This window comes from Salvelinus fontinalis, chromosome 28, assembly GCF_029448725.1.
Source record: "Salvelinus fontinalis isolate EN_2023a chromosome 28, ASM2944872v1, whole genome shotgun sequence".
NCBI lineage: Eukaryota > Metazoa > Chordata > Actinopteri > Salmoniformes > Salmonidae > Salvelinus > Salvelinus fontinalis.
In genome coordinates, this window is record NC_074692.1 from 12721509 (window position 1) to 12746424 (window position 24916).

Sequence of the window (24916 nt, forward strand, 5' to 3'; positions counted from 1 at the left end):
GACACTTGTAGTCCCATGTGTTACACCTTTGCTGTTGCACATAGAATTCCGTATTTATGAGAATAAATAGCAGAATCCCTCTATTCCCACAAGCTGGTCCAGCATCCTGTTTCTGGTATTATTAGAAACTCTGAAAAGTGCATGCACTCAGACAAATCTGTGCAATATGTTATGTCTATCATATTGTGAATAGTAATTGTGATATTGTTCAAGGTCTATTTGAAATAGCAGCAGCACCTGTGGTGCCATGGAAATGACCAGATGCCAGGGATGACAGTGAGAGTAGCGGGCCTAGTAGTTTACAAACACCTCCTTCAAAAACAGGTCAATAGTAGGAGCACCTGTGGCCACTGTATGGGTGGGTAGGCTACTTCAAATGTAGGTGCAATAATGTAGAGGAGCTCCTGCATAAACGGAAATATTGGGACTTATCCATGACAGTCTAAATTACCCATGCTGCATATGATGCAAGGTTTATATATCTGTTCGAAAAATTATAATCAAAATTGTTGGAATGGGACTGACAATACACATGGCGACAAGCAGCGCAGTGATGACAGGCATTTGCCATGAAACCAGATCGATGCACATTTGCGCGATGTAGGCCTACTGTGCGCAATTTTGATCGATTCATACGCAATAATTCCAATGTAGATAGTTCGTCCTTACCTTCCTCAATAGTTTAAGCACGTCGGTTGCCTGATCTATCCTGCGATCACGGAGCAGCTTTTGTATCTCTCGGATCCATGCCACTCGCCTCACGTAGGGACTGTGATTGGACCGCCTCAGCATCCCCGGCAGTTTATCTGATTTCAGCATCATTGTAAACAGAAAGTCGCCGCCTTGAATTCTACCTCTGTCGCCTTCTCCTGTGCTGTTAAGATGCTTGCAACGCCTTTTCGTAAAATTCTCATTGTCCAAACTACTCTGTCTGCTTAATCTAGAACCCATATTTAAGTGTTTATATCGACAGTATTTTACAATTGCAAAATGCAACCATAATACATAACCCTGTCTAAACTCAGAAATATCCCCCAGTTCAATAGCCCATATGTTATCTGTAGCCTATTGCCTATTATTGTTATCAGAAGACAACATTCAATACTGACAGCAACACAGCACAATATTCCTAATTTACCTGTTACCGGATATTCAACGACTGTCTATTGCGCCCGTGACACATTTACGAGGACAGACGAATGCTCTGTTAATTTTATGATCTCTGAAGGTCTACGTGTGCCAGTATGCTCGGTGGATGCTCGTGCCTTTACGCTGTTGTTTAGGTTTGTGCAGTGTTGCACGGCAGACACCAGACACGTGGCGCGCATAACCAATCATAGCCTTCTTCTGCCATTGCGCGCTCTACGAAGTTACGACACGCCCTTCTCACGACTTCAATTTAGGAAGGTGCATGGTATGGCCACTGAGTGCACAGCCTTTATTAAGAAACACCTGTTGTGAATAAACTCTACCACCTTTATTTAGGCTACTGTGACATTGCGCTGTATTTGCATTAAACCTTTTGCAGCAATCATATGGATGGCATGGGGGTTGTTTGTTATAAAAATGATCAGTGAGACCAGTTTGGGTTGGGGCCACAGTGCTTTATTGTCTTACATTCATTCCCTAGATAAGGCCAAATGTAGTCACAGGGGCCATCAGGGGTTCAGAACAGTATGCAGCAATAATAGACAATGGTAAGTGCATAGAAATAGAATCCTACTATTTGGAACCTTATATCTATGGGTGAGCTGCTGTTAAATCCATAAGGGAGCCCATGCTGTGCTGTGCATTGAGCAATCTATGGAAGTAAGTTCATCATCAACTATAAGCTGTGTGATTTATACTATCAAATTGATTAGGATGTCATTGTTTGATATTGGGATCCATTTTGGGGGGAATTGGAATTCTGTCAAGTGTTCTGACATGGTTGGCAAGGATGAAATACTGTGTAATTCATTGTGAAATAGGCTATTGTGTGATTCAATTATAATCACTTCTGGACTCCTTCAAAGAGCATATTATACATCTAATAAAGGATTAAAAGGAACTTTACAAGTTTAAAATGCAATGTGAAAAAGATTTTTGTCTCAAAAACCTTGGTTTGTTAACTATTTGTTAACTGCTTGTTAACTCGTTACGGGGGTTTTAACCATCTGTTCTGTCTAGAATGACATGGCTACCCCAATTCCCATCAAGTCCTATCCAACTACCTCGTATGTCTCCAGTGTTTGTCTGGCAAAATATGGTATGTCTGGCCAAATCAACATTACTGAACACTGAACACGTCATTTGATTGAGGCAACATGCTGTTGTGTGTACCAAAGCTAGTTATGGCAATTTAGTGTGGTTATAAAAATTATTACACATGCTGATTAGGCTATGTTGATTACCGGTCAATTACAGAGACAGAACATGTGGTTAAGGCTGAAAGTAAGGAGTTTTTAATGCTGTAAATCAGTTGTGCTGCTGGACACCACAGGACTAGGCTAAATGTTACTGAGTAACTCATTACAGTGTTCAGTAACTCATTACAGTGTTCAGTAACTCATTACATTGTTCAGTAACTAACTCATTACAGTGTTCAGTAACTCAATACAGTGTTCAGTAACTCATTACAGTGTTCAGTAAATCATTACAGTGTTCAGTAACTCATTTCAGTGTTCAGTAACTCAATACAGTGTTCAGTAACTCATTACAGTGTTCACTAACTCATTACAGTGTATTTTTGTTTCCTTCTGAACAGCTTAGTATAGGCCAAATATCAGATATCAGGGTTACATCTATTATGTAAGTGTTGCCAAATGGTTGATAAGACAAACTCTTAGTATAATAAATTGTTATTTTATAACACAATGTACTTTATGGTGAAGAGTACATTGGTGTGGTTGCCATGTTTTCTGTGTAGCCCGAGGGCAATTCCTCAGAAATGGAATTACTATGAGACTCAGATTTTTCACTATTAAATATATTTCAAAGTTTAACCAATAGCAGAAACCGTCATTTGAGATGTTAAATTTTGAAATCAATGGATTTTGTTTGGTATAAGTTGAGTTTACATACCATAACATAGACTGACCAGGTGAATCCAGGTGAAAGCTATGATCCCTTGTTGATGCCACTTGTTAAATCCACTTCAATAAGTGTAGATAAAGGGGAGGAGACAGATTAAAGAAGGATTTTAAGCCTTGAGACAATTGAGACATGGATTGTGTATGTGTGCCATTCAGAGGGTGAATGGGCAAGACAAAATATTAAAGTGCCTTTGAATGGGGTATAGTAGTAGGTGCCAGGCGCACCAGTTTGTGTCAAGAACTGCAACGCTGCTAGGATTTTCACACTCAACAGTTTCCTGTGTGTATCAAAAACGGTCCACCACCCAAAGGACATCCAGCCAACTTGACACAACATGGGCCAGCATCCCTGTGGAATGCTTTCGAAACCTTGTAGAATCCATGCCCTGATGAATTGAGTCTGGGGCATGAGGGGGTTTAACTCAATATTAGGAAGGTGTTCTTAATGGTTTGTACACTCGGTGTATATGTTCAATTTCTTGTATCTTACTCTTAATTTTATGCTTCCTATGTAAGGGAGAACGGGGTTGGTTGTCACAGTGTTTGTCACAGGGCTGTGTGATAATTTCAAGATACAAATGTGTGTCCTCTATAGGAGAGGTCATACACATGGTAAATTCAGGCCAGGATCACAAAACATTGAGGGGAGAGGAATACTATAATTTTTCAAGGGTGAAAGTATATATTCACTTGAAATAAAGTGTATCATCATTAGACATGCTAAAAAAGCCTACTACTTCTAACTATATAATACATTCAATCAGGAAGATACAGTATCTGCAAGGCTCCTGTCTAACTGTAAGATGTGTTGGTGTGTTGGTTCCCCTGGGCAGGAAAATGGTCAGGAAGTCCCTGGTGGCTGGCCTGGTGGTTTTGCTGGTGGCTGCAGTAGGAGTGTTCGTGGGGGTGTTCATGGGGGTGGGAAACAAGAACCCCATCTCACCCTCAGACCATTTCTACTCAAAAGCTGCCGTGGCTACAGATGCTGGGATATGCTCTGAGGTGGGGAGGTAAGTAATGTAACACTAGCCAACTAATTCCCTTTGATACAATGATTCATGGTACAAGCTTAGACAAATGACAGGACACGATTAAGCTCTACAAGGAGCATTAAGTGTGTGTGTGTGCGTACCTAGGGACATCCTGAAGAGGAACGGCTCAGCGGTGGATGCATCTATCGCCGCCCTGCTGTGTGTTGGCCTCCTGAACGCTCACAGCATGGGCATTGGAGGGGGGCTCTTCTTCAACATCTACAACGCTTCCACAGGTGAGTCAGTGAGTCCTCAAGACACCACAAATTAAAAAAGCTAACAAACACATCCATTTGTCTGTATTTTGTATCACTGTTCGACAGGGAAGGTAGAAACCATTGACGCGAGGGAGACAGCACCCATGAACGCGACGGAAGACATGTTTGGCGAAAACACCCAGCTTTCTCGGAAAGGTACCATTTTTACTGTTCTGGAATGTATGTCAGGCACAGGGTAGGCTAGGCAGGTTCTGTAGTTCAAACCATCCTGAGATAACAGTTGAATAGTAATATCGTAGCTGTCATGTATCACAGTGGGGTAGGGATGGAGAGAAGATAACACTGTGTTTGAACCTTCTGGCAGCCTCTTTCCTGATCTTCCATCATTCTAAGGAAAATTAGCTCTAACCTTCTGCATCATATGCATTGCTAAGGGGGCAACAGTTTGACCTGTCAAAATGGGGAAATGGAATGATATGCATTTTAAATCCTTTCTGGGCAGGGTTCCAACTTTGTGCAAAATGTGGTAAAGACTTCTTTGCATAACAGGTGGATTGTCTATAGCCATTCCTGGGGAGATCCGTGGTTACGAGATGGCACACAGGAGACACGGCAGGCTGCCATGGAAGGAGCTGTTTGAGCCAAGCATTGAGTTGGCACGCGTAGGATTCCATATAGGCAAAGCCCTGGCCAAGGCCATCGCCAGCAACAAGGACGCTATTCAAGGAGATGCCAATATGTGGTGAGGATAGGACAGGAGATCAAAGAAAACAAATATGGAAAAAAAAATTCTGTAATTGCTATATTACTACTACAACCACTTCTACAAATCTAATAATATTGACAAAGATAGACTTAAGTGATATGGATGGTTGATAATAGCTACCCTTTAATGAGAGTGTAAATGAAATGTTCTATAACAGGGATGGGCAACTTTGATGGGGGTGGGGGCCACAAAAAATCTGAACTCGTTATGAGGGGTCGCAGTGGCTCTCGGGTCTGTGTACCAACATCCATACACACACATGCAGTCAGTGTCGGCCCCAACCTTTTGGGGGCCCTAAGTGACATTTTGTTGGGGGGCCCCCACCTTGCGAGCAGAACATTTTAGCAGCCCCCCCTTGACAGCGGATAGAAAAATTGAAGTTCTAGAGTTAATTTGTTGCAATTCTACACATTTTTTCATGTGGCATAGAGGGGGTGCTGCCGTTTAAAAGCAAGTTTGCTGCAATTCTACACATTTTGCCATGGGGTAGAGAGAAGATTTAGCAATTGCATAACTCATTTCATGCAATTCTATTAATTTTGCCATGGGACTGAGAGAAAAATGTGCAGTTTTACAGCTAATTTCCTGAAATTCTACACATTTTGCCATAGGGTGGAGAATTGTTTTTTCACTTTTGAATATGATATCTAATAACAAAATCAATGGGGTCCCCTGGTCGGTAATTTGACCATGATTACTACACGTTTAGATAGCTGGCTAGACTAATTTACCAATCAAAAAATGTTTAGCTGACATAGGCTAGTTGAGTGACGGACACGAGATAAAAACTACTGATGTACAACAACATTTTGAAATGTCACCTTGTGTGATCTACTATTCTAACTCTCAACATTAAGTTCAGACCCCGACTGAGGCCATCCCTGCTCAATAAAGTACTGTAATTGGATTATTAGTTGGATTTTATCACAGAGTACCACATTGATATATTGCAACCAATAAAATGTGATTACATTGATGTCCAAAATTTATGGCTTCCTCTGTGATTTATTATGACCATTGATGATTTGATTGGCCGCTGTAAAACCTATGATGACAATGCCATGGGAATGCTGGTCTTTTTACTCTACAGATTTATTTGAATAACTCCTGATAAGTTTTCTGCTCCTGTTTTTGTATTCCAGTGAAGTGTTCTGTGACTCCCAGAAAAACATCCTGAAGGAAAATGATATCATTAAATTTCCCAAACTAGCAGACACCTACAAGAGGATAGCGGAGGAAGGACCTGATGTGTTTTACAATGGGACAATGGCACAGACAATTGTTGATGACATCCAGGCAGCAGGTCTTTCTCTATTTCTTGTGCATTATAATATTCTATTAAAGCTCATCATTCTTGCTGTAACCACTATTATGATGATTAGACAAGACAGATCTGATAGGCAGTTGGTGGATGTGCTTCTTCAGCAGTTATTATTTTCACTTCTCAGGTGGTATTATCACCCTGGAGGACCTGTTGGACTACTGGCCTGTGTTGAATGAGAACCCACTGAAGCTGACCGTGGGCGAGTACACCATGCACGTCCCAGACGCCCCCTCCAGCGGCCCAGTCCTGGCACTCATACTCAACATAGTGGACGGTGAGCAGCAGCCTAGATAACTCTGAGTCTGAACTCAGCCATGCGGACCAGAGGATGTCAGGTTTCCTTCCACTGTACCACCTTGGACAGTGTTTCCGCCCCCTCCATAACCACCACCGCCCCTCTACATGAATCCAGCCACAGCTAATTCACCAGATGCAGAGAGTGTGGTCATGGAGAAGATGATTAGTCGTGCTTTAGACACAGAGGGGCATCATCATCCACCACTAATTGACTGTAAACAAACAGCTCAGGCCTCCCAGTTTGTCATCTCATCTTAAGAGAGACTTGCTGTATGCTCTCTGGACATTATCTCACTGGAAATGAACTAAACTGCACTAGTCCTCTACATCTTGACATCAACCATAGCTGCTCGTGTTTGTGTAAAAACAAGGACGGAAATAGACGGAAATGACCCTGTGATGGAAACATCGAATTACATTAAAACTGTATCATTGATAAATGAACACAGTTTTTTTTTTGGGCTGACATATTAGATCGATTAAATGTGGCCCGTGAGGGATTTTCTAAGCTTTTTGGGGGGATAATGATAATGAATCGATACATTTTCAAATAACTCCCCCTTTTCTGCCCACAAATTCATTTTGACGAACAAATCGGTCGCCAAAAAATCAGTGCGGCCATCCGTTGAATTCTGAAATCCCCGATGGGGCCTTAGAGTCAAAAAGTTTACTCGCCCGTGTATTAGATCAACATTTTTGTGTGCTTTTTCTACAGGTTATAACTTCACTGGCACAAGTGTTTCAACGGCCGAGAAAAAGACTCTGACATATCACCGCATCGTGGAGGCTTTCCGGTTTGCTTATGCCAAGAGGAGCAAACTAGGGGATCCACGTTATCTCAATATCACTGATGTGAGAACCCTGATACACAGCTTTCAAATAAAAAGTTTCACTCTCAAATATATATGCACAGTGCATTCGGAAAGTATTCAGACCTCTTGACTTTTTCCACATTTTGTTACCGAACAGCCTAAATCTAAAATTAATTAAATTGTCCCCACCCCTCAATCTACACACGTTACATCATAATGACAAAGCAAAAACAGGTTAGATTTTTTTGTAAATTTATTACAAATATAATGTATTACAAATAAAAAACTGGAACATCACATTTACATAAGTATTCAGACCCTTAACGCAGTACTTTGTTGAAGCACCTTTGGCAGTGATTACAGCCTTGAGTCTTAGGTATGACGCTACAAGCTTGGCACACCTGTAATGGGGAGTTTCTCACATTCTTCTCTGCAGATACTCTCAAGCTCTGTCAGGTTGGATGAGGAGCATCGCTGTACAGCTATTTTCAGGTCTCTCCAGAGATGTTTGATTGGGTTCAAGTCCGATCTCTGGCTGGGCCACTCAAGGACATTCAGAAACTTGTCCTGAAGCCACTCTTGCACTGTCTTGGCTTTGTGCTTAGGGTCGTTGTCCTGCTGGAAGGTGAACCTTCACCCCAGTCTGAGGTCCTGAGTGCTCTGGAGCAGGTTTTTATTAAGGATGTCTCTGTACTTTTCTCCATTCATATTTCCCTCAGTCCTGACTAGTCTCCCAGTCCCTGCGGCTGCATCCCCACGGCATGATGCTGCCAACACCATGATTCAACGTAGGGATGGTGCCACGTTTTCTCCAGACGTGACGCTTGGCATTCAGGCCAAAGAGTTCAATCTTGGTTTCACCAGACCAGAGAATCTTGTTTCTCATGGTCTCAGAGTCCTTTAGGTGCCTTTTGGAAAACTCCAAGCGGGCTGTCATGTGCCTTTTACTGAGGAGTGGCTTCCATCTGGCCACTCTACAATAAAGGCCTGATTGGTGGAGTGCTATAGAGATGGTTGTCCATCTGGAAGGTTCTCCCATCTCCACAGAGGAACTCTGGAGCTCTATCAGAGTGACCATCGGGTTCTTGGGCACTTCTATGATCAAGGGTCTTTTCCGCCGATTGGTCAGTTTGGCCGGGCGGGCAGCTCTAGGAAGAGTCTTGGTGGTTCCAAACTTCTTCCATTTAAGAATGATGTAGTCCACTGTGTTCTTGGGGACCTTCAATGCTGCAGAAATGTTTTGGTATCCTTCCCCAGATCTGTGCCTTGACACAATCCTGTCTCAGAGCTCCACGTACAATTCCTTTGTCCTCATGGCCTGGTTTTTGTTGTGACTGTCAACTGTGGGACCTTATATAGGCAGGTGTATGCCTTTCCAAATCATGTCCAATCAATTGAATTTACCACAGGTGGACTCCAATCAAGTTGTAGAAACATCTCAAGGATGATAAACAGAAACAGGATGCACCTGATCTCAATTTTGAGTCTCATAGCAAAGGGTCTGAATACTTACTTTATGTACATTTAATTTTTTATACATTTGCAAACATTTCTTAAAAATCTGTTATCGCTTTGTCATTATGTGGTGTTGTGTGTAGATTGATGAGGATTTTCTTTTTTAATAAGGCTGTAATGTAACAAAATGTGGAAAAAGGGAAGGGGTCTGAATACTTTCCGAATGCACTGTATTTGACTTTAAAATAAAAATGGTTTGCAGTTGTTTACTGAACATGCTCTATAATCACATGCTGTTGACTGCTGTTCAACATTGCCAGGAGAAACTAATTGAATTCCTATTTGATGATTTTATCTTCTCTCCAGCTCATCCACAACATGACCTCAGACTACTTTGCTGACGGGATCAGGAGCAAGATCACAGATGACACCACTCATCCCGACAGCTACTACGAGCAAGATTATTTTGTCCCAGACAATCATGGGACAGCACACCTGTCCGTCATAGCTGAGGATGGAAGTGCTGTGGCTGCCACCAGCACAATCAATCTATAGTAAGAGTCCTACAAGGCAAGACCTCCTCTGAGACAATAGGACTGATGAATACATAATGCTACAGGGTAGATTATAGATATCCAGAGACAGATCCTTAATATAGTATACATGTGCACTCTAAACAAACTTTGTTGCCGATGGTCTTACTAAGAATCTTCTATTTGCATTTAACCCAAAAATAACATGTATAGGTTACTTAACTCCTATAATTACTTAACTATAACTACTTAACTATCATTCCTATCTTCAGTTTTGGCTCAAATGTCATGTCCCGATCAACTGGCATCATTTTTAATGATGAGATGGATGACTTCAGCTCTCCACACATCACCAACGACTTTGGAATCCCTCCATCTCCTAACAACTTCATCCAGCCTGGTGAGAATAGGAACTGAAATCAATATCCTTATTGCTGGTAGACTACTGAAAGTTCTCAATTTACACATGGCTCCAGTTTGAACCTTCGCTGGTTTGTTTTCTGAGAATACCTTTTGGTCTGAAGATTTATCTCTCTCATTTTTTTAGGTAAAAGGCCTCTCTCTTCTATGTGCCCAACTATTATCTCTGACAAAGACAATAGAGTGAAAATGGTGGTGGGAGCCTCTGGTGGCACAAAGATCACCACAGCAACTGCCCTAGTAGGTTTTGATCCATACACATAAATGTCCTCTCTAAAACTGATATAGCCTATACTAACACATGATATCCATCTATCCTTACATAGTGATATTGTGATGAATCAGAGTACAAGAAGCTTCCTTTTCTCATTTACATAGGTGATTCTGAATACCTTGTTCTTTGACTACGACCTCAAAAAAGCTGTGACACTACCTCGAATTCACAATCAACTCAACCCAAGTATGACTGTAGTGGAGGACGGCTTTGAAAAGGTGGGTAATTCTGAACAATATCGCATCGTATATTGTTGAATTTTAAAAAATGGTTTCGTAACTCTGGACTTTAATCTGTGTGTGTGTGTGTGTGTGTGTGTGTGTGTGTGTGTGTTTATTTCTGTGTTTATGTTTGTGTGTGTTGTGTAAAAGAGTGTATTAGATGGCCTGGTAAAGAAGAACCATGTAACAGAGCTGCTGATGACTCCTGATTCAGTGGTGCAGGCGGTGGTGAGACAGGGGGAGCGGCTCTGTGCCGAGTCCGACCCCAGGAAAGGGGGCTATCCAGCGGGCTACTGAGTCTTACCTCACCTCTTCCTTCCCAAACCTGGAGTGTACCTCCATAAAGAGGCAGGGATAGAGCAAAGTATCTGGAAAGACACAAAAACAATGCCTCCTCAAGGTGACACAGCCACTCTCTTTCTTCAGCTGAAATTCATTTCAAGATGTGGAAAATGACTTTACTCCACATCAATACCTCCTCCCTTCACACCAAATAATCGGCGGCATTTCTGCTTTTTATTCATTATTTATTTTTGTGTTTTGAAAAGAAGTGAGGTTGCAACTCTGAAAGTGGCATTTTTTAAATCCTAGCTGTATCAAGAGATCATCATTATCGATTATCCTGAAGATGGAAGTTTATTAATGCAGTGGGGTAGCAGAAAGCTGGACTGCAACTTTCGATTCCTGCTGGATGTAAATACCAATGGGCCAGAACTTTATGGACGCCATGAATCTTCTGATATACATTATGAAATAGTTTGCCTAGGAAATATTAGCCAACATATTAGTCAAATTACTCTGTGATGATGAGCGATCATTCTGTTTGACAGAAAAATAGCCATTTATCTGAGATTTAAGGAAAGCAATGTTTTAGGGGAGAATATGAACACCAATATGGAAGGTTGTCAAAGTAGTTTGTTTGTCCATTGAACAAATCAAATGTAGAGAAATGACTGTTTTATCTCTCCATCAAGGAAAAATGGTCTGTATGTTTTAACCTCAGGCCTTAACCTCAGGTCTTAACCTGTCAGGTTGCTATATCTGTTGGTGCTTTATAGGTTGGCTAAATCACAAACAGATTTGGCAACCAGGCTACAGGTCTACTATCTGCCTTGTGAAGATGTTGGTCACAGGTAGCTACATTTTTCCTTTCATGAGGAAGCATATTCTGATCTGTTAACTGAAAACTGTGATTTCTGTTTTTCCGATTTCATCTCAACTCTGACCGTTGCCCATGGGGGCCAATTGTTAACAAGGGCTCAAATATGGCTGCCATTTAACTACTCAAATGGTATTTTTACATTTTTTGTGATGCAGAATGTTGAAAAAAACACATAAATTGTTCATGTTTAATATGTAGTAAGACCATAGCAGTACAGTGAATGTATAGTGTATTTTACATTTGCATATATATATTTTTAAATATGCATTGTTCTCATGCCATGCTTGTTATTATTATTTTTTAAATAATATACATTTTACATTAGTCAGCCTGTTCCCAATATTCTTAGAGGCTTATTTCTCTGCATCGATACCTGTAACCTAAGAACTGATGACAAATGTACACAATAGATTAATAACAGCTACATTATGTCTAAACAACTGACTGAAGTACAATTTTACACCTACAACCTAAAAATTGGGCTCGACTTCCTTCAATAGTCTGAAGAACAAAATACACAGCAGCTTCCTTCTGACAAATTTAGCAAGATGTGGCATTTGGCGCCAGCTGGGGCTTTTACATAAGCCTCCAAATGGATTATTCACTGAAGCAATTGCTTCCATGGACCAGTGATGCATAGGAAGCTACATAGTCGACTCAGGCTAAATACTTCCTCTCTATCAAAGTGTGCTCTTCTCCTTTATTAAGACACTTTATGTTGATGTTTCCTTCATTTTGGCAGTTACCTGTAGCTGCTGAGTAGGTCAACTCTACTGTGCACAGAGATGTGACTGCCAACTAAAGTCCATCTATGGTAGTATCCTGTTGTCTAGGCTACAACCTGGTTGGTTTTATTGAATGTGGCCTGAGACACTATCTGCGTACTCTCTACTCTCTGCTTCCCTGTATGAGCAAGAAGATCCATATTCATTCAGACAGAATTCAGCCTGTGGGCAGATGGGAAATGATGGCTAATGAAGTTGTATATTACATACAAAAATAGCAAAGCAAGGGTATTTCAATCCTTTGATGCAGCTCATCTAACTGTGCTAATAGAACATATCCCATGCCCCCGACTAATGTGATCCTCTTGACAGCACAGGCCTGAACAGAGTATAGTGTCAGTGTTGATGCACAGTGCTCACATACAGGGCAGGCCACTGGTTCAGAGGACATTTAGCGTCACTAGGCACATGCCCCATCTAGTGTTGTCTGATAAAAAGACATCCCACGGCTGCAGCTCACCCTCTCCATCTCACTCTAGATATATAAACACACGCACACAAGAGCAGAGTGAATTATGCAGTGTGAGTCTGTGTATTTACACAGACAGTCTCTGTGCCATCTCCTGTTCCATGGAGGCCCATTATCTACTGTATTTGTTTATAGAGCGAAGTGACATGTAGCGTATTTCAGACCCCGTACACAGTCTTAGAGTACTTCTTGTGCAAACATACCAATAAACATCTGGAACAAACCAACATGGTAAAGTTAAGACTGATAGGGCAATGGAACATACTTTCTTTTTGTCTAATGTAAGCCGTTGATGTCAACCAAAAAAGGCTCAAGTAATATAACAATGCTTTTTTCATGTGAGAGGGACATGCAGAACATTCTCAAAAACCAGCCCACTCAAATGTTAAATATTACATTGGCTTTCAACTAAATTGGTTCTGCTTTGTACCTCAAATGCGTAGATACCCAGAATGTAATATTTGAAGGCTCAGGGCTATATCACCGTGTCAATGCTTTGTTTCAGTAATAAAACTTCAGTGTTTTCATACCAATGTTAGGTAATGTTTTAAATGCTATTAGGCTAAGCTTCTTCTGTATACAAACCAAAGGGCAATTCAGGATATTGAACATATCCAAATATTTCACAAGACGTGATCTTGGATCAATGCCATTATGAAGAGATAATGTAAATGTAATGGCACTCATGACTGGCACTGACTGAGGATGCTGAATAACTTAACCCAATAAAAAAATGATCACTCACAGGTCGCATAATTCTACACCAGACTAACAAAAACAATGTGCAGTGTCATTGTTCAGCTCAGTTCTCACAGATTGTCATGTTATGGCACACACACAAAGATATTTCAAATCATCTCAGGACTATTACATTGATGTGCGCATATCTCTGGGAAATCTTTTCCTTTGCTAAAATGTTCACTTTTTTCCATTGGCATGCTTCCAGTTGAAGAAAAATCTCACTGCTCTCTCTAAAAAATACTCATCTTCTGCCCGGCTCTGATTTGATATTACTCTCACTCATCATATCGTGGTAACTCCGACAGCTGAGAAACACTAAAGCATTCCTCATTCTCTAAGCATAGATGAGAACGTGGATCCTCTATGCTAGATATCTCTGTATATTTATCTTTGACCTATGATGGGATCCCACCACTGGGACTTTGAAGAACATGATGATAAATGATAAAATACAAGTACATATCATAGAGAATGATAGTGGCCAAAGGGCAAAATTAGCATAGGCAGTGTCATTGAGGACTTCCACCATTTTAATGTGTCAACTGGGTGAGACTTCCAAATTCATTGGCTGATCCCTCCTGTTGGAGTCATGTCCAACCGGGTCATCAGGAGGGATTAGCCTATCGTGAAGAAAATGTACTACTTAAAAATGAAGAGATCCTCAATAGAGCTGCCCATACCGTCACAGACGTTATAATTGCAGATGCAAAGACAAGTCCTCTATAGTCCAGATCTATTCTATCGACATCCTACAACAGAGGCTATGACTACCTCTAATGAATCAGATCTCTCTGGTCCTGAATAAAGGATAAACTGTTGTATAACAGTATGTATGCTGAAATTCAAATACTATGTGGGTGCTACTCAGAGGTGGTGTGGCAGCATCTAGGTTTCCATATCGAGGTCTCTGGATCCTGCACAGCTATCCATCACTTCCTGATGGAAACACCTACATTTGTTGGTACTGTTTATACTGCAAATAAACGTTAAAATTGTGGGGAGGCCCAACCAGGATGCACTCTCTCGCCAACAGCTGTGCTTGACATCTAGTGGTAGTCAGACAAACATTTTCAGGTGGAACAAATTTGTGATTTTCTTGTTCTCCATTTTGCCAAAAAAAGCACAACAAACATTAGAAAAGATTAGAGACTTGAAGTCTGATCTTTATATTGTAGACGATACAAGTTTGCAATGTAAATTTGGAGTGCCCTAAACCAGTTGTTTCTCTACTCTTTAACACACAAGCAATTTTGCAATTTGAACCAAAAGATAGGATAGAATGCGAAGTCCATGACAATGACAGAGTACACCAGTATATGTTCTGGTCTGTGTTGGAGAAGGCAGGGTGGTAATGACTGTTCAGAGTCGCATGGCAACAGCTGCCCCCGGCGCCTGCAGCTCCTGGTCCAGGAGGCGGAACAGCATGGCACATTTGTTGCGCTGGGGGGTTTGTCCCAGGGTGTGGTGCAGCCGGGCCTGCAGGTAGTGGACGTCACGGAGACGCTCCTTACAGTCCAGCATGGAGAAGTAGGCTGCAGCCTCTCCCAGCGATTGCACAGCCAGGCCTAAAGCTGGAGGGAGACAACAGGGAGGAAGACTCTGAACGACTCCTGTCTGTGTACTTACATGACAAAGTGATTGTATCCACAAACATGTACATGTGAGGTAGTGAGTGATATTAAGTTTGTGTTGAGGATGTGTGCTACCTGCATGCCTCTGGCCATTGGACCGGGTCCCAGCTATGGCCATCTGACAGCGGGCTGCCAGCAGCAGAGCTCTGCCCTTATCCATGACCGCTCCGTGGGCCAGGATGGGCTCCATCGCCTCATGAAGGACACCCAGAGCCTGCTCCGGCACCCCCAGCATCAACTGGACAAGGGAAGGAGAAGAACACAAATTGGACTTTTTAAATATAACCCAGTATAAATTTCCTTGTTGTGCCTAAATGTGGGAGTTTACTTTGCATACAATATGCAGTTCTGTCTAAGTTAAGGGGTTTGAAGATGTGTGTGTTAGTATGTGTAGGGGTTTGCGAGAGTATACGGTAGTGTTTGCCATAACAGGGTTACATATTGCATGTTGTGCTGACCTGAGTGAAAGCCAGGTGAAGGATGGTCTCGGAGGCCAGGGCCTGTAGGTGGTGCTGTCTGGCCAGGGCCAGGGCCTGTAGCAGGAGAGGAAGGGCTGTGGCAAAACCTGACGACTCCCAATGCAACTCAGCTGTGACCAGCATCACCCTGCACAAGGCATACAAATATGTCTAAAACACATATCTGATAAACAACCCTTACCCCCAAAATATGGAGTCTGTTGTTTCATTTAGTCTACCTGATGATCATCTCTGTGTACTTGGTCTTCTCGCAGTACAGCTGCAGCCTCTGCAGGATACTGTATGCTTCAGTGGTCCGGTTCAAGGCCTTCAGTACTTGAGCTTTCCTGTTAACGACAGATATACACATGGGTCGTTCCACGAAAAGAGTGCGGTTTGCTTCCCTTTAATATTTTAAGTAGAAATTGTGGACCAATATTGCATTTTAAAAGCCTGTTCTATGAAATGAGGTGCCCTTCAATATAGACCACCTTCAATAAATCTGTCCCTTCGTCAACACCGTGTCACTTCTAGGAAGATTTCAACCCACATACACCCAAAATGTATCCTAGTTTCCCCATCATTGTAAAACCCTGGTTATTTTGTTACTTTGACAAAGTTATTTCTGAAGATGATTATTTAATGTGATTAGTGATTCATTTACGTCTGCCATTCGTTTTAAGGTCAACCCTGTTACATTAATTGAACTCAAATTTTAATCTGGTGAAACTACTCCATTTTAAAAGATTTGGTTTCAAAAGAAAAATGTAACATTAATAGTTAAATCATAGTGTAAAAAAGCAGGTGATCTGGTTCAATTTTCTGGTGTTCTGTGGTGTAAAACTGAGCATGTCGAGAATAACATGTCAACCACTGTTACCCATAGATAGACAGGCTTGAAACGTTTTAGCAATGTAATTTTTTTTTGTGAAGCTTGCATTCAGTTGCCCCTCCCTGAGGTACACAACAAGCTTTCATTCTGCCTGTCACAAGAGGATTTATGGCTGATTTAATATGAAATCAACCCTGTTACAGTCAACCCTGTTCCTTTATCTGCCACTTCGTATAGTCTTATTTATTTGTATCTCGAGATGGGAAAATGTGTTTTTCATCTAGTTGAAAATGTGCTCTTTATGACAATGTTCAAATTATGTGAAATCAAAACGTTTTTGGGGACCAAGTTACACACCTCAAAAGCCACTGAATTAGTGGAACGCCCCACATACATACAGCTAAAGCACTGGAAGACTGTGTAAAGGTGTTCTATGTTCTGAGTCATGACCCTTCCTTACCTATAAAGACCCTCAGTTTTATTCAAGGCAGCAATGGCTGTGACATGGGGCTCCGCCAAGTGGTATTTCCCATCATTCATAGCTCTGTCAAACTGGATCTTGAGGTCACAGAGCATCCACAGCTGGGTGACCGAACACAAAACATTAGAATGAACAGCCCACTTCATACCAGCCATGTCAGTGTCATCGCCTTTGAAAAGAAGACAATGGCATTTCTGTGTACCGCAGCAATAGGAAAGTGATACACATGGGGATTGAGACCAAGTCTATAGTTGATGGATAGAGAAGAGCAGGAGTTCAGAATGGCTCACCTTGGCATGTTGGGTGTGAGGTGGAAACTGCTCCTTCAGATGCTTCAGGACCTCAGACACAGCCCCATACAGGCCCTGGATGGAGGGAGACAGGAACATGTAACTGGTGCAGGCCTCACTCACACCCTACACAAGTGCACATCTCCTGAGCTTTAATCTGGATCACATCAACGGTTATGAAACGGCCCTGAGTGACTAAATGAGCACCGAGGGAGACGTGACAGAGGGACTGAAGCCGGAGAGACAGAGGTGGGATGAGGTGTACCAACTACAGTACCTGTTCAGCATGAAGCTCAGCCAGGTGGCAGAGGGCCACAGCAAAGGCCTCTGTGTTGTTCTGCTGGACCCCAAAGTTAACCTGCTCCAGGCTATTCATGTTGAGGAGGAGCTGGGCCTGCTGCTGAGCCATGGTGCTGGAAGAACACATACGTTCAACAGGACATGAATGTTGGAGACGTGCAGTCAGTGAATGTGTTGGATTAATTAAATTAGTCTAGACTGGATATCAATAATTGACAGTCACTCTTTTTTTCTTACCAATCGAGTAAAAAACAGGTTTCATACTGAAAGATAAACTTACTGGTTAGGATTGTTTATGTTCAGTGTGGATTCTGATTGTCAGGGAGGATCAGGATGCATGAAGGAGACCCACCTCTTGCCATACATCCTCCATATGGACGTTGTCTGAGCCAGGCTGATGTCTATGAGCTCTGACAGGCTGTGCTTCCAGTGCAGGATGTCTGTGTCCTTCAGAGCGTCCATCAGCTCATGGGCTGTCTTACCCTGGACCGCCCCCTGCTGGACCAGGGACTGAATGCCAAGAGACACCAGGTACTGAGAAGGGGAGAGAGAGTGTGAAGGTAATGTGAGGCTTAGTAAACACCTGGCTCTTCTGAACTCATAGCCTGACCTCTCAGTTTCAAACCTAAGGGCAGACCGATCGTTGCCAGTATTGACTCTTCTAGAGCCACTCTCCAACTTTGTTGATTCTTTCATTGAGCCTAATTGTGGAAAAACTCCCAGCATTTGTCAAAGATTCTACAGATGTGAATAATAAAATATCAGAACAGTCTAATCTCCCTGACATCATATTGGCTACATTTGATCGAGAGGGTCTACACAAATATCTCTCATGAAAAAACCCCAGATGCACTGGGATATTACAGGACCGTGAAGGAGAAATGTCACCACCTAATGAATTAATCTGTGCACAGCTTCTCTAGTTCAAGCACAACTATACTGAACAAAAATGTAAATGCAACAATTTCAAAGATATTACTGAGTTAGAGTTCATGTAAGGAAATCAGTCAATTGAAATAAATTCATTAGGCCCTAATCTATGGATTTCACATGACTGGGCAGGGGTGCAGCCATGAGTGGTCCATGGTGGTCCAGCCATGAGTGGTCCAGGGGTGCAGCCATGAGTGGTCCATTTTTCCCCACAAAAGGACTTGAGACAGAACCCCCCCCCCCAGATGAAGCCAGATGTGGAGGTCCTGTGCTGACGTGGTTACATGTGGTCTGCGGTTGTGAGGCCGGTTGGACATACTGCCAAATTCTCAAACTACGTTGGATGCAGCTTATGGTAGAGAAGTGAACATTCAATTATCTGGCAACAGCTCAAGTGGACATTCCTGCAGTCAGCATGCAAATGGCACGCTCCTGCAAAACTTGACACATCTGTGGCATTGTGTTGTGTGACAAAACTGCACATTTTAAAGTGGCCTTTATTGTCCCCAACACAAGGTGCACCTGTGTAATGACCATGCTGTTTAATCAGCTTATTGATATGCCACACTTGTCAGGTGGATGAATTATATAGGCTAAGGGATGCTCACTAACAGGGAAGTACACAAATTTGTGCACAGAATCTGAGAAATACATTTTTTGTGCGTATGGAACATTTCTGGGGTTTTCTATTTCAGTACAAAAGCTGAAGAACACACATCCAGGTACTTCTGCAGGTGCTGGAGTTGTAGACAAACTCTTGGAAAATAAAAAGGAAAAACACTGCTGCTCATGCTCCTAGGTGATTATGTCTAACACCGTCTGATGAAGACCTAAGGGTCGAAACATTATAAATATATACATATTTTTTTAAATCACCTGAGCAGCGTTTTCCTATCCGTTTTATATTTCAGCTCATGAAACATGGGACCAACACTTCACAAGTTGTGTTTATTTTTTTGTTCAGTGTAAATTCCCACCCAAAGCCTTTATGATTAAAAACGGCGATCAAAAACCCAGCCACATCTTTTTCATCTACAAACGAGGCCCCAATCTTCACAGTAGACTAGTCCAAGCCAGCCTCTACACAGGTTCTAAACAAACCCTCCTTACTCCCCTGAGAGAAGGAAATTACCTCTGTGGAAATGCTCAGTGCAACACCAAAAAAAGAACTGTTTCAACACCCTAGGTCTGGAAAAATATGTAGTGTTAAAGGGGCGATCATACGCAACACAAAACATGTGATTTATATCCTACACTGTTTGTGATACCATGTACATGGGCAAGACATCCAGAAGCTTGAAACATAGAATAAGTGAACAAAAATAATTCTATAAGACGCAAGGATGAAAATGACCCTGTTGCTTTTCACTTTATCCAGTGCTCAGTGGGTCTTCTCAATGCCCTGGAATTGTAGAGGTGTGTCACCAAGAGGAGGAGATAATGACCGTTAACTATGCTAGAGAGAACTCCTCTGGATTCATACTTTAGGCACCCTGTAGCCGTTATGACACAATGAGGATTTTGATAGGAGTGTCATGTTGCAATTATTATTGTCATCCTAGCTTCACACACCCCCTTCACTGGTATTAGGGTGTGCTGTATTCAAGATGGCTCGTGGCCCAATACTTAACCAACAAGTTACCGTAAATTGTATCTACTTGTTTTCTAGATTTCTTCTGGTTCTACATATGTATAGTGCATTCGGAAAGTAATCAGACAACTTCCCTTTACATCCTGAATCAAAAATGTACTAAATTACAATCTACACACAATACCCCACAACGACAAGGCGAAAAAAGGTTAGAAATGTTTACTAAATTATAAAAATATATATTTTTAAATACCTTATTTACATAAGTATTCAGACACTTTGCTATGAGACTCAAAATTGAGCTCCTGTTTCCATTGATCATCCTTGATCTGTCTATATAAGGTCCCACAGTTGTTGGTGCATGTCAGAGCAAAAACCAAACCATGAGGTTGAAGGACAGGATTGTGTCGAGGCACAGATCTGGAGGAAAGTACAAAAACATTTCTGCAGCACTGAAGGTCACTGAAGTTTGGAACCACCAAGACTCTTCCTAGAACTGGCCGCCCGGCCAAACTGACCAATCGGGGGAGAAGGGCCTTGGTCAGGGAGGTGACCAAGAACCCGATGGTCACTGACAGAGCTCCAGAGTTCCTCTGTGGAGATGGGAGAAACTTCCAGAAAGACAACCCTCTCTGTAGCACTCCACCAATCAGGCCTTTATGGTAGAGTGGCCAGACGGAAGCCGCCACTCAGTAAAAGACACATGACAGCCCACTTGGAGTTTGCCAAAAGGCAACTAAAGGACTCTGACCATGAGAAACAAGATTCTCTGGTCTGATGAAACCAAGATTGAACTCTTTGGCCTGAATGCCAAGCGTCACATCTGGAGGAAACCTGGCACCACTCCTACGGTGAAGCATGGATGGCAGCATCATGCTGTGGGGATATTTTTCAATGGCAGGGACTGGGAGACTAGTCACAATTGAGGGAAAGAGAAACGGAGCAAAGTACAGAGAGATCCTTGATGAAAACCTGCTCCATAGAGCTCAAGACCTCAGACTGGGGTGAAGGTTCACCTTCCAACAGGAAAACGACCCTAAGCACACAGCCAAGACAACGCAGGAGTGGCTTCGGGACAAGTCTCTGAATGTCCTTGAGTGACCCAGCCAGAGCCCGGCCTTAGCTGTGAAGCAACGCTCACCCTGATAGAGCTTGAGAGGATCTGCTGAGAAGAATGGGAGAAACTCTCAAATACAGGTGTGCCAAGCTTGTAGAGTCATACCCAAGAAGACTCAAGGCTGTAATCGCTGCCAAAGTACTGAGTAATAAAGGGTCTGAATAGTTATGTAAATGTGATATTTCCATATAAAAATATATAAATGTGTTTTAATTTAAAAAAATATATATTTAAACATGTTTTGCCTTGTCGTTATGGGGTAATGTGTGTAGATTGATCCATTTTAGAATAAGCCTGTAACATAACAAAATGTGGGAAAAGTCAAGGGGTCTGAATACTTACATAGTATTATACATTTTCCTTTTCTTATGACGTTTTTCAGCTTTATTGCTCTCTGAGAGTATGGGTTCCTTATGCTAACACCACATTCCCTGTGTATGTTTTTGTTCTAATAGAAATACATCTAACATTGTCTGTTCTATCCTGTATTTCTATCTGATATTATGACAACTTGTGGCCGTTGTGGGTACTTTAGGTGTTTTGAGTACCCACAGGTGTCTGCAATTACTTCTGGCTCGCTGTGTGCCCTTATGTCCCACTATTGTCTGTGGAGATATGCTCTGATGAAGGTCGACTGACCAAAAGCTATGCTATAATTTAAATAAATTAGCTTCTGGCTGGAAGTGTGCATAGACATTTACGTTTCGCCTCCAGCACCTTCACAAATCAGCTTTGGGTATGCCGTAGATTCTGCCTATTATCTGAATCTATTGCATATAACCGTACGAGAACCTGGAGTGCGCCAGTCTGCACGCTCATGCTATTCTTACCGGTAGACAGAAGTGGGCAGCCATTTTCACTGAGTCCTCAGTTAGCACAGAACTGTCAGATCCTTTCATCTGTTCAAGGGTATAAAGCCAACTCTGAAAGAGATACAAATACATTAATAGATGATTACACAGATAACGTATTGGTGCTGAGAAAGTGGTACAAGGTATAGACACGGACCAACCTTGACTAGCCATATTGTGTAAATACTATGTTGAGCATAGAACACGAAAGTAAAAGCTCCTACCAGGCAATGCTGCAGGCACACGTGATCGTTGGACTCCTGGGCAATGCGGATAGCTTCCTGTAGAGCCAGGTCAGCCTGTTGACTGATTTAAGAGTTTGAGTTGATTTCATTTGACAAGAATCAATATTGCATAGATAAATTGCAACTGATATTGACACAGACTTTCCATATTTATGCCCACTACTACTCACTAGTGTCCAAAGCGACAATGCAGTGCTGCCAGGTTGAGGGCAGCGTAGCGGAGACTTCTCCCATAGCCTTCGTCCCCGTTGCTCTTTCCCTCGCTCCCCGACAGGATGAGGCGGTCAAAGTAATGTAACAGACTGTGGGTGGAGATGAAGATGTCCTGGACTCGCATGCTGTTCAGGTAGCTCAGGTAATGCTGCAGACACAAAACAGCTGCCTCAAACACAATCAGGTTGACCAAAAATCACTCAAACGCTCACTTTCTTTATGCTCCACACACATTTCCTGTCAGGTTTGTTTGATTCCATAATATTAACTGATAGTAGAACCTCACCGCCTCAGCAAAGTCAGGGTTGAACTTGAGCATGTTGTTCAGCTCGTCCTGCAGGGCAGATGGCTTCAGGGCTTTGTTCTCGTCATTCTTTAGAAGGTACGCTTGTCTAGCAAGAAAGTACTCTGCTTGCTTCTGCGAGAGTGGGCCTTTGCTTGGGGCATCCTCATTTCTATTGAAAGAAAAGTAGCAAATAAGGAAAAATAACAATATGCAAAGGATAAACTGATGACCATCACACTGATGAGAATGATTACTACATGTCATGCCTGGTGTTCAACCTTCCCAAGATCTCCCATGTCACCCTGCTCCTCCGCACACTCCACTGGCTTCCAGTCGAAGCTTGTATCCACTACAAGACCATGGTGCTTGCCTACAGAGCAGCAAGGGGAACTGCCCCTTCCTACCTTCAGACTATACTCAAACCCTACACCCCAAACCGAGTACTCCGCTCTACAACCTCAGGTCTCTTGGCTGTTCAACCTATATGGGGGTCAGCTCCCACTAGCCCAGTCAAAGCGCTTCTCTTCCTGGCACCCCAATGGAGGAACCAGCTTCCCCCTGAAGCTAGAAAAGCAGAGTCCCTGCCCATCTTCCAATACTTACACACTATTCCCTCTACTACCACCTTATTTTACTTATACAAGTGAATTATACAAACCTTAGCTCAGACTCATGCAGCGGTGCAGTATCCAGCTCCTCCTTCTCCATCCTCTCCCCTACGTTGTCCTCTGTGCTGGTGAGGTCCATGTCAGAGTCGTCTGCAGCCAGGGCAGGCAGCCCCACCTGGACATCACCTGGCTGGGCGTAGTGACTGTGGTAGTACTGCTGCAGGGATTTGTACAGTTTGTACACCTGGCTGAAGGACAGCTTGTTGTAGGCCAGGAGCATGTGTCTCATGAACAGGCCTGAGAAAACAAAGACATGGTCATGATGATAAAACCTAAAATCTGTGCAATAAATTCATATAGCACGACTAACTAAACACGATGCTCCGTTGATCCAATCTTTTGACTTCTGAATCAAATAATGCTTACTATTACTCACCAACAACACTGGTCTTATACGCCTCAGAATCAATAGCACTGAAAGGAGTGGGGAGGGTGGCAAAGAAATATTCCATGTCCTTCAGCTCTCCATCAGCCATTTCATGTAACCTGGTAAGAGAAAATGTGTGTGATGAAAGAGCAAACATGCATCACTGACCTTCTACACTAGACATAGGCCTAGGCCACAGCAATTGGGTCAAGGACGCATCCATACCGGAGTTTCACAGCATATGCTGTTTGAGGGCAACATTCTTCCACAGTCTTCAGGAATTGGTCAAGAGTCAAGTCTGGACCCTGATAGACAGACAAACCTTTGATAAAGAAAAGCAAGCAATTGACAGTGGAAAGTAGAAGTTGTAAGGTGATCAATAGCTATTCCAACCTGTTGTAGAGGCAGGATGAGTTTGTTCAAGCGCCTTCTTTCCTGAAGAGCAATTGGTTTTGACGTGGTCATCTCGTACAGCAAGGCCAGCACAGAGATTTTATACGGAGTCACCCAATCTTTGATGCCAAACACATTGGCATGGACCACCCCATTGGTCATCATTGGGTTGAAATACAAACTTTCATGTACGCTCGCCATTGTTTGAATTGGAAAGTTAACTCGCTAGCTAGCTTTCTAAATATTATAAAGCTACATTTCAACAGCGTTGTGTGAAGTCAAATAATCAAGAAAAACATGCAACAATTCGCAAACCATGTTACCGAGCTAGCTAACGTTAGCTAAGCTGATATTCCTTGCTAGCTAAACACGCTAGCTTGCTATCTAACTCCTTGAGTAGCTAACTATCTTATATTTTTGTGAGCAATTTTGTAGCCAGGCTGACTAATGTTATTTCAAGTCTGCCACATAAAGAAATATTGCCAGTAGTATTTTGGCAACAAACTGCATAAATTTTAGAACATGGTTTACCACCCCGTCGCTTTTGCTTCAAACTGCCCTCCTCTGTCCCTATTTAATGACGTTCCTACATGGCCACGCCCCTAAATGTCACAACATAGAGTGGATTGCAGAGTCATCGATTGGTCCCATCAGCACAATAAAAAACTCACACAAATGTAT

The 24916-nt window shown here is 42.4% G+C and overlaps 3 protein-coding genes across 4 annotated transcripts in view; 1 reads left to right on the forward strand and 2 right to left on the reverse strand.

Moving 5' to 3' along the window:
- LOC129826198 (leucine-rich repeat-containing protein 75B-like) overlaps positions 1 to 1292 on the reverse strand; it is a 31518-nt gene extending 30226 nt beyond the window's left edge. The window contains exons 1-2 of one of the 2 annotated variants that reach the window (XM_055886650.1): positions 1139 to 1292; positions 670 to 806 (exon numbers count right to left, since the gene is read on the reverse strand). In XM_055886650.1, coding sequence (XP_055742625.1) covers positions 670 to 792 — 123 coding nt within the window. In that variant the 5' untranslated portion in view covers positions 793 to 806; positions 1139 to 1292. Of the gene's footprint in view, positions 1 to 669 lie in introns of both variants that reach the window. The other variant, XM_055886648.1, reaches the window with a different exon arrangement.
- A 2619-nt stretch (positions 1293 to 3911) lies between these two features.
- On the forward strand, positions 3912 to 10722 carry LOC129825814 (glutathione hydrolase 1 proenzyme-like). Its single transcript, XM_055885953.1, has 12 exons — positions 3912 to 4084; positions 4211 to 4341; positions 4429 to 4518; positions 4873 to 5065; positions 6232 to 6392; positions 6538 to 6687; positions 7426 to 7562; positions 9344 to 9531; positions 9783 to 9910; positions 10058 to 10170; positions 10309 to 10422; positions 10576 to 10722. The coding sequence occupies exons 1-12, from the start codon at positions 3912 to 3914 to the stop codon at positions 10720 to 10722; spliced, it is 1725 nt and encodes a 574-aa protein (XP_055741928.1).
- A 3997-nt stretch (positions 10723 to 14719) lies between these two features.
- On the reverse strand, positions 14720 to 24805 carry anapc5 (anaphase promoting complex subunit 5). Its single transcript, XM_055886651.1, has 16 exons — positions 24236 to 24805; positions 24068 to 24147; positions 23852 to 23961; positions 23466 to 23712; positions 22808 to 22976; positions 22479 to 22669; positions 22288 to 22369; positions 22043 to 22135; positions 17927 to 18108; positions 17552 to 17687; positions 17275 to 17349; positions 16964 to 17085; positions 15911 to 16018; positions 15672 to 15819; positions 15289 to 15451; positions 14720 to 15153 (listed from the first exon to the last, which is right to left on the reverse strand). The coding sequence occupies exons 1-16, from the start codon at positions 24434 to 24436 to the stop codon at positions 14942 to 14944; spliced, it is 2319 nt and encodes a 772-aa protein (XP_055742626.1). The 5' UTR covers positions 24437 to 24805; the 3' UTR covers positions 14720 to 14941.
- Between the last annotated feature and the right edge of the window lie 111 nt (positions 24806 to 24916).